The 16,151-nt window shown below is 35.1% G+C and overlaps 1 protein-coding gene across 1 annotated transcript; it reads left to right on the top strand.

The window, feature by feature from the left end:
* Window positions 1-1,245: 1,245 nt before the first annotated feature.
* On the top strand, window positions 1,246-15,612 carry LOC117624316 (twinkle homolog protein, chloroplastic/mitochondrial). The gene is made up of 27 exons (XM_034355483.1): window positions 1,246-1,553; window positions 1,785-1,918; window positions 2,660-2,715; window positions 2,805-2,862; window positions 2,968-3,125; window positions 3,595-3,730; window positions 4,671-5,034; window positions 5,266-5,399; window positions 6,141-6,196; window positions 6,286-6,343; window positions 6,449-6,559; window positions 6,674-6,757; window positions 7,506-7,586; window positions 7,828-7,893; window positions 7,986-8,102; window positions 8,913-8,960; window positions 9,047-9,132; window positions 9,237-9,297; window positions 9,826-10,008; window positions 10,582-10,713; window positions 10,978-11,039; window positions 12,296-12,379; window positions 13,435-13,566; window positions 14,222-14,318; window positions 14,389-14,523; window positions 14,697-14,764; window positions 15,162-15,612. The coding sequence occupies exons 1-27, from the start codon at window positions 1,295-1,297 to the stop codon at window positions 15,205-15,207; spliced, it is 3,006 nt and encodes a 1,001-aa protein (XP_034211374.1). The 5' UTR covers window positions 1,246-1,294; the 3' UTR covers window positions 15,208-15,612.
* Window positions 15,613-16,151: the final 539 nt, after the last annotated feature.

Here is a 16,151-nt window from a genome sequence, read left to right as displayed (position 1 = left end):
TGTTATTTCCCAACTATTCCTCTTTTCAACCTTTTTACTGTGAATTTGGTGAGTTTAAGATTATTTTGGATTAATACGAGTAGCTCAGACATGAACTTGCAAATTCTGCATTTGATTTAGTCTGCTTGGGAAGTAGGATTCAGCATCTTTAAAAGCATGGGTATGTTCTGAAATTGCATACTTGATGAAGATGAGACACCTATTTCTTCAGGCCTCTTGCTTCATAGGCTTTGAATAATGAGCAGAGATTGTTCATTTGCTTCATGAGTTGCTAGCAGGCTTTTGGGAAAGTTTTCGAGTCTCCCAGAGTTCCAACCCAGAGTGCAGCGGATCACAGCTAAAGTTCCAAACACATATAATGGACATGCTTCTTCCATTTACTCATTTCCTGATTGGAAACTGAGAAGAAATGTTGGTGTTAAGCAGAAGGAACTTTTTTATATATAATAAAGCAGCAACTAGCAATCATACTTTCTTTTGTTTATTACACACTCATGGAATGGGGAGTGTTGGTTCCAGGCCTAAAAGGCCAAAGGGTTATTTGCATACAGTCAAGATGCTTGAGTGATTGATTGCCAGAGATATCAGCCGCATATGAATGTTGTATGTATTGTATCAAAATGTGACCCGTTAGACTTCGGGTAGGGTCGGTTTCTGTATTTGAAATTGGGGTTGAAAATTAGGCCAGCCCATTAATTATTTCCGATCGCATTGCCAGCATCAAGGCATGGTTGTTCTATAATGAGGGTGCCATATATGAACTATAAAATTTGGACCTTCATATTAACCACAAGATTCATTTGAATAATAACTTCACTTAAGTTTAATGAAATGATCCTGTAGCTAATATGAAGATCCACATGAGATATTCATATATGACACCCTCACTACAGAATTTCACCATCAAGGCTTCACGTTGTGGATGTCATGTTCATTGATCAATGATACTCCTCATCATAACTACTGTTTTTTTAATTTTTAATTTTAAAAAGTAAATAACCAGGAGGTTAAAAAAAAGTGTAATGATGGATGCAAAAGTATTTTGAGGATAATGTATGTTTTGGACATGCAAGTGATACTGTAGGAGTGAGATTTCAGACAAAATACAATAGTAAATACTATTAACCATTTGAGTTATTCCTGACAAAATGATCTTTATAGGATTTTTTTTTTTTTTTTTTTTTTTTTTTGGGTTATTTATAGTTAAAGTTATTCTTGTCAAATACCTTACCCTCTTCTCCCCTATTTTCTATCTTTCGCCTCTTTCAAAACCCAGTTGCTAGTTTGCAGAGACATGCGTCTTCTTCTTCTTCGACCTCTTCGTAAGCTCTCCTTTTTATCCTCAAGCGCTGGTCTTCTAATGGGCACCGTGCAACTCTTCAAGTCCACTCCTTGTCCAAACCCATTAACTCCTTCTTCACAAAGACACTCATTTCACTCCCATAGACTCGTTTTCTCCCCACTCTCGCCAAAGCCCATGTCTAAAACCCGGCCACTTTGCCTTAGAACTAATGGGTATTCTTATGTCTCACATGCCAACGGCGCCGCACCAGGTATGGCCCTTTAGACTCCTGTTGGTAAAGTTTTGCTTAACGATATGATGTTTTCAACTTTTGTTGAGTAAATTTTTCTATGTACTGTTTTTCAAATTCATTAGAAAACCTCAGAACAAACTACGCATGTGTAAAAGTGAATCTTTTTTTTTTTTTTTTTGGGTGTGTGTAGAGGATTATGATAATATTATGTGTATAATGATATGCTATATGTTTTTCAATTGTATGTAGCTGAATTAGAAAACGCAGAAGAAAAGAGAGTGGACTTTAACCAATTGTCGCGTTTGAAGCTGAAATTAGAGATGCTTGGCATAGACTACGGAATATGTATGCCAGGGCAGTACAACCACTTGATTTGTCCAATAGTACGTTAAGAGTTTTACTTCTGCTGCCATTTATATTTATTTCAGAAAATCTTTTGGGCTTTGATTTGTTTTGGCTTTTGGATTTCATGAATTATTTAATCTTTAGGATGGTAATTGTAACAGCATACACTTATGTCCCATTTGTGTTCATTATTTTAAGTTTATGAAATCTATAAGATGTTCAGATATTCCCCAAATGCTAGGCATCTTAGCTGTAGGAAAAAAAAAGACATTTTCTTATGGATAAGTAATTGCCATTGTGTATAGTAATAAAATAAGTTACCGGTACTGTTTTTAATCAAAAGTTTTAAGTATGAGCAGACTCAACCTGAAGGAAACTATGTGGAATTCAAATTAGTTATTGAGAGTAGTTGATATTATCTTTGGACAAAAAGAAGTACTTTCTTGACTAGGTAACTTGTTCAATAAAGGGATTCTGTAAGAATATAACAATGACTTTTGAGAACAACAAAGAGAATTTCTGTGGACATGTCCTCATCTAAGGGCTGTAGACACATTTAAGGGTGAAGCAGGCGCAAAAATATGGAAAATTTTCATACAAGTAGATTAAGCTGAGATTTTTATTTTATTTTATATTGTTTAGAAATTATAGGATTAAAAAAATCGGGGAATTGAGTGGACATGATGTACTAATACCATGTATACATGCTTTTATTTTAAATAAGTAAAAGAAAGGAATGAAATTTCAATGTGAAACTGAAGTGAATTCTCATATGCTAGTGCAAAGGTGGCGATTCAGAGGAAAAGAGCTTATCGGTTTATATTTCAGAAGATTGGTATGCTTTTCCTAGCCTTTTACAAGTTTTCCTGATTCTTTATTAACAGATTGCAAGTCATATTTATATTGGCATTTATGAGTTCTTAGGGGTTCTGCTTTTTGGTGTTGCTTTCGTGGGAAATGTGGGTGGCAAGGTAGAACAACGGTATGGTTTCTCTTCGAAGCTTGATTTAGAATACATTGCTATCATATAATATTGAAAATCAATGACAAGAGAGTCACTTGGTCTAATGTCATCCTTTCTTTTCAGGCCGTTGGAGATAACAAGTTGTCACGAGAAACTTCAAATCAAATTGCCAAAGTGAAGAAAAAAAGGGAAATCACGGTGGAAAGTCTAGGACTGGAACCACTTTGTGAGGAGGTTCGAGTGCTTCTTGTACGGGATTGTGACACAAATAATATTTATTAGTTTTGGCCATTTGTATGAGAGGTACATTAGGTTTCTGATTACATGTTAGTTGCATACAACATTGTGTTCAAACCATTACTTTAGAACCGAAATTTCTGTAATTAAACCAAGTATGCCTTTTCATTCCAAAGTTTCAGCAATTATTTCAGTATATTGTCATTAAGAGAACTGACGTGGATTTGTTTTGGTTGCATGTTATTTCCCAACTATTCCTCTTATCAACCTTTTTACTGTGAATTTGGTGAGTTTAAGATTATTTTGGATTAATACGAGTAGCTCAGACATGAACTTGCAAATTCTGCATTTGATTTAGTCTGCTTGGGAAGTAGGATTCAGCATCTTTAAAAGCATGGGTATGTTCTGAAATTGCATACTTGATGAAGATGAGACACCTATTTCTTCAGGCCTCTTGCTTCATAGGCTTTGAATAATGAGCAGAGATTGTTCATTTGCTTCATGAGTTGCTAGCAGGCTTTTGGGAAAGTTTTCGAGTCTCCCAGAGTTCCAACCCAGAGTGCAGCGGATCACAGCTAAAGTTCCAAACACATATAATGGACATGCTTCTTCCATTTACTCATTTCCTGATTGGAAACTGAGAAGAAATGTTGGTGTTAAGCAGAAGGAACTTTTTTATATATAATAAAGCAGCAACTAGCAATCATACTTTCTTTTGTTTATTACACACTCATGGAATGGGGAGTGTTGGTTCCAGGCCTAAAAGGCCAAAGGGTTATTTGCATACAGTCAAGATGCTTGAGTGATTGATTGCCAGAGATATCAGCCGCATATGAATGTTGTATGTATTGTATCAAAATGTGACCCGTTTAGACTTCGGGTAGGGTCGGTTTCTGTATTTGAAATTGGGGTTGAAAATTAGGCCGGCCCATTAATTATTTCCAATCGCATTGCCAGCATCAAGGCATGGTTGTTCTATAACGAGGGTGCCATATATGAACTATAAAATTTGGACCTTCATATTAACCACAAGATTTATCTGAATAATAACTTCACTTAAGTTTAATGAAATGATCCTGTAGCTAATATGAAGGTCCACATGAGATATTCATATATAACACCCTCACTACAGAATTTCACCATCAAGGCTTCACTTTGTGGATGTCATGTTCATTGATCAATGATACTCCTCATCATAACTACTGTTTTTTTTAATTTTTAATTTTAAAAAGTAAATAACCAGGAGGTTAAAAAAAAGTGTAATGATGGATGCAAAAGTGTTTTGAGGATAATGTATGTTTTGGACATGCAAGTGATACTATAGGAGTGGGATTTCAGACAAAATACAATAGTAAATACTATTAACCATTTGAGTTATTCCTGACAAAATGATCTTTATAGTCTTTTATTTATTTATTTATTTATTTTGGTTATTTATATCTTTATAGTCATCTGTTCACTGATGGGCTAAACCAGAATTACCAAAAAAAAAAAAAAAAAAATGACTGGCTCCGTTTAGGGCGTTTGATGTGATCGGGTACGGGTTGGCGGGTAGATAATTGGGTCCCGGGTCGTGGTTGAGATTTAAGAAACGGGTTTTACCCTTAAACCCCTCTTGTCAAATATCTTACCCTCTTCTCCCCTATTTTCTATCTTTCCCCTCTTTCAAAACCCAGTTGCTAGTTTGCAGAGACATGCGTCTTCTTCTTCTTCGACCTCTTCGTAAGCTCTCCTTTTTATCCTCAAGCGCTGGTCTTCTAATGGGCACCGTGCAACTCTTCAAGTCCACTCCTTGTCCAAACCCATTAACTCCTTCTTCACAAAGACACTCATTTCACTCCCATAGACTCGTTTTCTCCCCGCTGTCGCCAAAGCCCATGTCTAAAACTCGGCCACTTTGCCTTAGAACTAATGGGTATTCTTATGTCTCACATGCCAATGGCGCCGCACCAGGTATGGCCCTTTAGACTCCTGTTGGTAAAGTTTTGCTTAACGATATGATGTTTTCAACTTTTGTTGAGTAAATTTTTCTATGTACTGTTTTTCAAATTCATTAGAAAACCTCAGAACAAACTACGCATGTGTAAAAGTGAATCTTTTTTTTTTTTTTTTTGGGTGTGTGTAGAGGATTATGATAATATTATGTGTATAATGATATGCTATATGTTTTTCAATTGTATGTAGCTGAATTAGAAAACGCAGAAGAAAAGAGAGTGGACTTTAACCAATTGTCGCGTTTGAAGCTGAAATTAGAGATGCTTGGCATAGACTACGGAATATGTATGCCAGGGCAGTACAACCACTTGATTTGTCCAATAGTACGTTAAGAGTTTTACTTCTGCTGCCATTTATATTTATTTCAGAAAATCTTTTGGGCTTTGATTTGTTTTGGATTTTGGATTTCATGAATTATTTAATCTTTAGGATGGTAATTGTAACAGCATACACTTATGTCCCATTTGTGTTCATTATTTTAAGTTTATGAAATCTATAAGATGTTCAGATATTCCCCAAATGCTAGGCATCTTAGCTGTAGGAAAAAAAAAGACATTTTCTTATGGATAAGTAATTGCCATTGTGTATAGTAATAAAATAAGTTACCGGTACTGTTTTTAATCAAAAGTTTTAAGTATGAGCAGACTCAACCTGAAGGAAACTATGTGGAATTCAAATTAGTTATTGAGAGTAGTTGATATTATCTTTGGACAAAAAGAAGTACTTTCTTGACTAGGTAACTTGTTCAATAAAGGGATTCTGTAAGAATATAACAATGACTTTTGAGAACAACAAAGAGAATTTCTGTGGACATGTCCTCATCTAAGGGCTGTAGACACATTTAAGGGTGAAGCAGGCGCAAAAATATGGAAAATTTTCATACAAGTAGATTAAGCTGAGATTTTTATTTTATTTTATATTGTTTAGAAATTATAGGATTAAAAAAATCGGGGAATTGAGTGGACATGATGTACTAATACCATGTATACATGCTTTTATTTTAAATAAGTAAAAGAAAGGAATGAAATTTCAATGTGAAACTGAAGTGAATTCTCATATGCTAGTGCAAAGGTGGCGATTCAGAGGAAAAGAGCTTATCGGTTTATATTTCAGAAGATTGGTATGCTTTTCCTAGCTTTTTACAAGTTTTCCTGATTCTTTATTAACAGATTGCAAGTCATATTTATATTGGCATTTATGAGTTCTTAGGGGTTCTGCTTTTTGGTGTTGCTTTCGTGGGAAATGTGGGTGGCAAGGTAGAACAACGGTATGGTTTCTCTTCGAAGCTTGATTTAGAATACATTGCTATCATATAATATTGAAAATGAATGACAAGAGAGTCACTTGGTCTAATGTCATCCTTTCTTTTCAGGCCGTTGGAGATAACAAGTTGTCACGAGAAACTTCAAATCAAATCGCCAAAGTGAAGAAAAAAAGGGAAATCACGGTGGAAAGTCTAGGACTGGAACCACTTTGTGAGGAGGTTTGAGTGCTTCTTGTACTGGATTGTGACACAAATAATATTATCAGTAAATTTATGTTTAAATCTTTCTGAATGCAACATAGTGAATATATATTCATTTTGCTCTTATTTCAGCTTGTTGCCTATTTTTCGGAGCGAAGTATATCAACGGAAACATTGAGAAGAAATGCTGTAATGCAAAAAACTACAGGTGTTCAGGTGCATGATGCTAGGGAAAAAGATTTTCACTTTTTCCTTTTTATATCAAGCTGTTCACGGTCTTAGTTGTGTAAATTAGAACAACATGCTTATGTGGGTATTACAAATATCTAGCTACTACACTCTAGAAGTTTCCTATTTTCACCTATAGCAATCAAGTTTCAAAGCCGAACTGCACACATGAAATGGGATCATAATTTTTGTTAGTAAAAATGCAGTAAAAAATCCTCATAGGGCTCTCTATTTTGGCTTTAGGTTCCTTCAATATAATGCATTAAAATGCCAGATAAAAAACCCAAAAAACAGAAGCAAGCTTGTAGTTTTCTGTCTTTGGGGAAGAACTTTGAAACATCAGACAGTTCACTAAATCCATCATGGCTCGGACGAATCATAGAAACACCCGAATGGTTCATAATGGTTTGTGTGTTCTACTTCCTGTATATGAAATATATCTTTTCTCTCGTAACTTTGAAACGTTAGGCTTCTATTGATTATGTACAAAGCATATGGATTTCAGAACAGTGCACTGATGAAGTTATACATATGGCACAGAACTTGAAAAGTTGCATTTAAGTTTCACTGTCCCTTTAATAGAGAGTGGTGATGCAATAATTCTTGATAACATAAATTGAGAAAACCTAGGGTGACATAAGCTAGTCCTGGGGCAGATATTCGCACTTCAGTCTCCTTGACCTAGATATGATTCTGATTTTGCCTGAACTAATTGCTTCTGAAACTTTATATGCAGATTTGTATTGCATTTCCTTATTGGAGAGACGGACAGCTTGTTAGTTGCAAGTATCGGGACATCGAAAAGAAGTTCTGGCAGGTTTTTGCAATAAGCGATGCTTTGTATATCTAACCAAAGTGTTTTAACAAGAAATGGCTGAAATGTTGAGCATTTAATATATAATTATAAGGGACCTTTTTATATAAGCACGTACCAGCACACACAAAGAGTATGTATATATCTAAGAGAGAGAGAGAGAGAGAGAGGTTTATTTATTTATTTTTGGGTTAAGTGTTAGTAATACTGTCATTTGGATCTCATTATTTTGCTTTTATCTCAGGAAAAGGATACCGAAAAGATTTTTTATGGGCTGGATGATATAAAGGGAACTAATGATATCATCATTGTATGGCTTCCATCATTTTTTCAGTGATTGATGCCTTCAAACATTATTTTGCACCCGATATGTATTTTCTTTTGTTTTGTTTTATGACTTAGGTTGAAGGCGAAATTGATAAGCTTGCAATGGAAGAAGCTGGCTTTCATAATTGCGTGAGTGTGCCTGATGGTGCTCCTCCAAAGGTTTCCTCAAAGGATTTGCCGCCTGAAGAGCAGGTTTGTATCATCCTTGAGATAGTTCAATGACTTTTTCTTACTTTTATTCATTTAATTTATTGAGAAATGTTATACAGTGTAGAACCACTCTACAAATATCTACGTGGCACTTGACTTCTAACTGTCCAATGCAAGTTTACCCATTTAAAAAAACACCTTCAAAGAATAAAGTATCTTAACATTTTTCTTTTTCATTCTAGGAAACACATACTTTTATAAATGAAAGGGGTAACTTGCATTTTGCCTTGTGAATTATGAAGCTAGTGTCAATTTAGTTCTCAAACTTTTATTTTGGTTAATTTAAGTCACGAGGTATTGTAAAATTGCCAATTAGAGGCTTACCGTGCGATTTTCTCACAATGCATCCATTTTTCTGTTAAAACATTTCACCTGCCCACCAAGCACGTGAATTACATTCTGATCAGAGGAGAGGGTTGGGTGGGTTTCCTGTTCTCAATTTTTTTTTTTTTTTTAATTTTTAATTTTTCTTAGTTTTTAATGGTCCTTTAACCCAGAATTATGTATTTGCCCTCAAAATGGATGGAAAATTGGATGATCTTGGCTCGCAAATTAGGTTGGATTAAATTTGGCCTTTCTTTGAACCCAAGAGTGGATTATAGGGTCAGCCAAGCTCTACCCTTTCTATTTAGGGTCATTTCTTCTGTTTCTAACTTTTTAAAAATGCTTCAATTATCTGAAATTAAGTTATTAATTACTTCAATTGTCTGTGGTTAAGTTATTAACTATTATTATTAATTATCTGTAGAAAATTTGGATCTGATGTTCCTTTTGTCTATTCTGTAAAGCTAGGATACAAAGTATCAATATCTGTGGAACTGCAAAGAGTACTTAAAGAAGGTTCGTAGATAAGTTTACTGCTATTATTTTGAACACATGAGCGTAGGAGCTCATAGATTAGGTTATAATGACGTGATTTTTGATAGGCATCACGAATTATACTTGCCACTGACGGAGATGATCCTGGTCAAGCCCTAGCTGAAGAGCTTGCACGTCGCCTTGGAAGAGAAAGGTTTCCATGATGGTGCCCTGTTGTTATTGTCTTCTGTTGTTTTAGTTGAAACATTCTCAATGTAGGCTTGGTAAGAATAACTGTCCCTCTCCATGTGACTGCAGATGCTGGCGAGTCAGATGGCCAATGAAAAATGATAATGAGCACTTCAAAGATGCAAATGAGGTCTGAGACATTTTTTTACAATGATATGGATTTATTTTAATTTAGAATTTAATATTATCTCCAAATATTTTATGTTCGACGACCTATACATATAATGATAAACCGAAGATCATCTTACCTTTGGTTTCATTTTGAAATACATGCATACACATGTATGTGATTGTTTGTTTAAATATTTCTTATTGCGTTGATTTTTGAGAAGACGGTGATTTTTCACGTTGCATGTTCCAACATATGTATCCATATGAAGCTAGTGAAATTGGTTTTGTTCTTGTCACATAATAGCACAATATTATGATATTATTCTTAATCAAGTTGCATGGTAACAAAACAAACCTTTGATACCTAATGAGTTGCTTCTGCATCATCTTGTGTGATGATCTGTATCATGCATCTTCCCTGGCACTGAAAAGGATCTTATCATCAACTGCTCACATGGTTTGTTCTGAAGAGCCATTTTAAAATTATATTTTATATTTTCAGTTCCCTAAAGCAATCCTTACCATTTCTTATAATTTGTTTGTACAGGTTCTTATGTACTTGGGTCCCGATGTTTTGAAAGAAGTAATTGAGAATGCTGAATTATATCCTATACGTGGATTGTTCAACTTTGCAAATTACTTTGATGAACTTGATGCATATTATTATCGGACTCTTGGATATGAGTATGGTGTCTCAACTGGGTGGAAAGGTCTGAATGAGTTGTACAATGTAAGCCTACCTGGACGTTCCTGAGTGACAAATAATACCTAACATATATAATTTTGTAATTTTTTTGTTTTTAAAGTGTTGGGTGATATTAAGGTGTATGAAAACATGACAAGAATGTATTGTTATTTCAGATTAAATTCTCTCTCTCTCTCTCTCTCTCTCTCTCTCTCTCTCTCTCTCTGTGTCGGCTCCGTGGGGTGTTGTGGGGTGGGGGATGTGTTCTAGAATGGAATTATGCATAAGAATGCAGATATGTCAAATGACTCATTATATATTATTGGAAAGTAATATATGTTGAAGTGGAATTTATACTTTTGTATGGCCTATGCATACAGATTGTACAATTTTGCTAAATGATCTGATCTGATCTGATTGTTTGTTACTTTTTATATGCATATATATATGTGTGTGTGTGTGTGTGTGTGTTGTTCTTATTGTCATCATGAGTTGTCAAAAGTAATTTAGAGTATTATTTTACGTCTGCTTCCTTCTTTTGTATTCTGTTCCGTCGAAAGCTGGATGGGGATGACTAGTTGCGGCAAGTGTTTCTAATTCTTTTGTTTTTATTTTAAGATTGTTCCAGGTGAGTTGACTATAGTAACAGGTGTCCCTAATTCAGGCAAGAGTGAGTGGATTGATGCTCTGTTGTGCAATCTCAGTGAAAGTGTTGGGTGGAAATTTGCACTTTGCTCTATGGAGAACAAGGTAATCTAGTTTATTTTTGTTTTCTCCGACATGTAACCTTTCCGGTGTGACTTGATTTACGGTAGATCATTATGAGAGAGATGTTCCACGTGCATAGCACTTGTGATTTGGAGAGCAAATATAGCTGTGTAGTTGAAGTGAAACATCTCTCTTATAACGGTCCAGTGTAAATCAAGTCACAAGGGAAAGGGTACATATATGCATGTGGGAATGATGAAAAGTTGAATATCACTTGTGATTTCCCTTCTCAATAATGATTTACAGGTTCGGGAGCATGCGAGAAAATTGCTGGAGAAACACATAAAGAAGCCTTTCTTTGATAAACGGTGAGTTTGGGTTCACATTCTTTGATTTTGTTCTTAAAATGTATTTGGTGCCTTTGGTTTTCTTTTTCCTACGTAAATTATTTAATGAGAAGGGTATGGTATGAAAGGAGCCGGAAACTCATTGATTCCAATCTTTATGTCTTAAGTTTGCTATAGGTTGCGAGAATCTGATTTAAAATCATTAGAATATACATGTGATATGACATGGGAAATTTTAGAACTTTTATACCTTTTGAAACATAAAGCTCGATTAGCCAAACAAAAAGGGAAGAAAAAAGGAGGCACAAGAGACTGTATTTTCCACTTGTCCTTGGTGACACAGATTTGAGGCATGATTCACAGCCTGTCTTCATGTTGGCTCAAAAAAGAAAGAAAAAGAAAAAAGAGGGCGGATCTACTATTGTGTTCACACCTATGCTGTGCATATACAATAGTTACAGCGATCCTTTGTGTGTTTCTGTGTGTATTTTGCTTCTTGTCAAGTGACAGGAGGATATTTGTGAAGAGTTTACATAGCTTAGGTGATAACACAATAGTAGGTGTGAACATCTTGGTTACTTTTCTTACCACATCAATCGGTTTCCAACCTGCTTTGTTTTGGTTTTGATAACAACCATGTTTCAAAATTCAACAAAAGAAAAACTAAAATAAAGTTTGTTGGAAAATTTCAGTTTACCAAAGTTTACAGCTGATAAATAGAATCAATTTCTACTTGAAAAGAAACAACCGGCATTCTAAGAAATATATTATATCTGTCAGAAAGCAACTGTAATTACTCTCTTCAAAGAAGGAAACAAAATACAGAAAGAAAAGTACGAAGACATCATGCATGCCGGTGTTTAAATATTCTCTATAAAATGTAAATTTCATTTTGTCATGTTCAAGTTTTGCTTCCACCTACCCAAATCTATATTAAGTAGATTGTCTCCTAGTGGCTCTGCCTAGCGTGAATCCAAACTGGCTGTCTAACACTATTGATTCTTTCCTTAATCTTTGTGCTTTTATTTACCTTTCCCTGTAATTTCATAGTGACTCTACTCTTTGTGCTTTTATTTACCTTTTCCTGTAATTTCATAGTGACTCATCAATTAGAGTCTTTCATGGTTTTCACAGTTTTGTATGCCCCATGGTTTTTATAAGTCGGTACTATCTTTCTTTGCAGTATCCTTAGATCTACTTTTTATCTTTTATTGTAATATAAGTTTCAGTTTTGCATGTTATTATCATTGATTGTCTTTGATTTCTTGGCTGACTAGTTATGGTGGTTCTGCTGAACGAATGAGTGCCGAAGAATTTGAGCAAGGGAAACAATGGCTAAATGACACCTTTTACCTCATAAGGTAATTTGCGGTATCAACTGTGCTTTTCGGATAATATGCCTCAAACCTACTTTTAGTCCAGGCCAGATTGCATCTCCGTGTCTGTCACGCTTGCACTGTTGTTAGGGCTTGTATATTGCAATGCAAGCATGTTAACAATGGTCAATACCGATTTGTTTTCTTTACTATTAGAAACCCAGGCCTGGGGTAACAGACTTCCAAATTTTAAATACTTAGTAAAAACGTCATTTTATTTCATTTTAAATAGTTTCATTGTTAATCAAACTCCATGCAGGTTTTCAATGCATTTCCATTTCATAGCTTCCAGTTCTCCCACATTTCATTTCTCTTCTCTCTTGCTGGACCAAAGGGTACATTAGGAGACCAAAGGCTTGAAAGAACAAGTCCAAAAACAAATAAGTCTAGGTCGGGCCCTCAAAAGGGTTCCCAATAATTCAGCAACACTGTTAGAACAACCTCCACTCCCTACTATCGCCTCAAAACTAAGCCCTTTAGCCCCATTATAATTACCCCTTTTGAACAGCCATCTGGATTAACCTTGACCAACACTCATTCGAAAAACAGCAAGTTTCGCATGAAGGGGCCAAATAAAATCCAGGCAAAGGAATCGTAAATATATTTAGCCTTCTTTGCTTGCCTTCCAAAGATGCTATTGCATGCAGTTAAGTTATGAACTATGGTATGCAATCCAGCAAAAACAACTATGATGAAATCCTTTTTTTCCTGAAAATAAAACACTATCATCTTTTCTCACTTGATACTACAATCAATAAAATTTATTTACTCTTTTAGTTACTCAACAAAATTTGGAGATACGTTTGGACTTTTTGATTGGCTCCATATGAAACAAGAATTACTAAATGATCATAGACTGTTATGGAGTCTTTGAGAACCATCTGATTATGTCTTTGATTTTTCATGTTTTAGGGTCATCAATTATAACAATAAGTACCTATTTAGATAATACATTGTGGGGTAGAAGTGTTGGACTCCTTTATCTGAGTTCTGATTATATTGGTGCCCATTTGATTTTTACTCGTATGGCCATGTTATAGGTGTGAGGATGATTCCCTTCCAAGTATCTCTTGGGTTCTTGAGCTCGCACAAGCAGCAGTACTTAGGCATGGGGTGCGTGGACTTGTAATTGATCCTTACAATGAGCTTGATCATCAACGTCCCCCAAATCAGTGAGTCTTTTCATTACATCTCCTATGTGCTGTTTTACTTGTGACCAGCACAATGTAGTCCCTGAATTTTTACTTTGAAGTTTTCACTATATTAAGTTCTTCATTAGTTCTAACTTTTGGGGAATTATTGTCCATTATAAAATATTAGACATTTAAGGAATTAAGTTATTTTTTTTATACAAGCGATGTTTGGGGAGGGGGATCGGACACAGGACCTCTGGTGTAGAGGTAAATGCTCTTAACATCTTGAGCTAGAAGCCCCTTTCTAAGAAATTAAGTTATTGACATAATGGAAAATAACAGATTTTTATTTTATTCTTTGACCTGTAGGCATTGGTAATTAGCCGCAGATCCTCAATGTTTTAGATCTTATTGCTTGTTGTGTGGTTGATTTTGTACTGACTTTTGCCCTTTAATGTACACGTATTCTGCTTAGCATTAATATTAATATATATATTTTTTCTTGATAAAGAAAAATAGAATAATGTGAGAAGCCAACCTGTTCAAAAGTTCTAGGAGTTATCATGACTTGTTTATAGAGATCTCTTATCATGCTCGCTAACGCTGCCCTTTGTATTCCTTGTATTTTATTTGAATGTCCTAATTCTACAAAAAAAATTTCACTTACAAGAAGATTACAAATACTTGTAAACAGGACAGAAACAGAGTACGTAAGTCAGATGCTTACCAAGGTTAAACGGTTTGCTCAGCATCATTGTTGCCATGTTTGGTTTGTGGCACATCCGAGACAGGTTGGTTACATTGACCTCGATCATGCCTTTTTCTTTCATTTGGTTTGTCTAATTGTACCCCTTGTAACAGTTGCACCAGTGGGTCGGGGGTCCCCCTAATCTCTATGATATAAGTGGAAGTGCACACTTCATAAATAAATGTGACAATGGAATTGTAATTCATCGTAATCGGGATCCAGGGGCTGGTGACTTGGATCAAGTACAAGTGAGTATTGAACCTAGAATTTCTATACACAAAATTCAATTATCATCTTTATTTCCATATAAAACTGCCAACACCAGCATGTCATGATCAATTTCATTATTATTATTTTTGTTATTGTCATTGTTGTGATTGATGTTAAATGTTGCTATCATTTTGCCAACTTTGCAACTCAGGTTTGTGTTCGGAAGGTACGGAATAAAGTTGCAGGAACGATAGGTGACGCCTATTTGACATACGATAGGTATGTTAAAACTTTAAGCATTTTGGTGTTAAAGATTCAAAAGTTTGATTACGAATATATAAAAGTTAGTCATGAAATGTTAATGCTTTGAGTAACTCTTATACTGAGTAAGAAAGAATTATTCAATATAAGAGGCGTGAAATATCATTTCAATTATTCATCAAAGTTGTCTCCTCATCATAAAATAAAATGACAATATATATATATATATATAGAAAAACAGTGGTTCTCAGGCATATTTTGATGTCTACTAGAAGGCTTTGAGGTTATTGTTCCACTTAATCATTTCTTAGTTTCTTATTTATATAATTATACTGCTCCCTTTCCCTCCCCACTATATGCGTGAAAGTTAAAAGTTCGGAATGTAGATGATGTTTTCAATGTTGTGCTTGAGCAGGGCAACTGGTCAATTTAAGGATATTGGTATTAAAAAGAGCACATGAGGAGAAACAGGGAATTATGTGATCCACTCTGAACATCCTTGTACAGTGGAATCTAGTAGCGTATTGGGGTGTCTGGTGAGTTTCCTGATGCCCTATGGGAGTTTTCATGTCGCGAAACAGCATGGTCGTGATCCGTGACAAAGAAGGAAACCACATCGAACCACACAGGAGGGCTTACGATCAAATTTTGTATGCTTTCCTCATTGGAGATGTAGATGTAGATTTAGTGATGTATTCAACAATGTAGAAGATTCAAACTGAATTATGTGTTCTATTCCGACGTCAGGATTCTTAATTTTGTATTTAATTTATATTTTTTTCTCAGCCATTAGAGATGTGGCCATTTCACCTTTGTTTGCTGTGGCTGGAAAAAGTGGTAGATGAAATGGGCATATTTTGGGGTGACGGTGGAAGCAACCTTTCAGCCTTTCCTATTAGTAAGAGCCATTGTACATGACTTGGCTGTCGACCGTTGATTAAAGTGAGTCTCACAATACATTAACGACTTGATAGTCACCACAACCATATGGGGGAGGCAATTGGATTTCTCAAATAGTACGGTATGAACGTGTGGGCCAATAGTATTACTCTAATAAGCACTCCAAGAATTCTTAAGCATACATGAGATTGATTCCAATCAAGAACCAAATTATTTGTATGACCGACGGTTAGGATTAATTGTCAATTAGTCGACCGTATCACCCTAAACAAAATCACTTACCACATGGAGCTGCGGCTTAATCAACTAATCATGTAACTCAATTCCCACGCCAATGATAGCTTGCCAGATGGTGTGCCATAAAAGAGAATTTTACAGGAAATTCAGGAAATCGTTTCTTAAATAAATACAAGACACAAAACATTAATTATCATAATATAATTAATTTACTAATATTTTTTTGTTAATAAATTAGATCTTCATTTTAAAAATACTAATGACAGTT

Source organism: Prunus dulcis, chromosome 4 (assembly GCF_902201215.1).
Source record: "Prunus dulcis chromosome 4, ALMONDv2, whole genome shotgun sequence".
Taxonomy (NCBI): domain Eukaryota; kingdom Viridiplantae; phylum Streptophyta; class Magnoliopsida; order Rosales; family Rosaceae; genus Prunus; species Prunus dulcis.
The sequence above is the reverse complement of the archived record's forward strand: the minus strand, read 5'-3'. Positions and strand labels throughout refer to the sequence as shown.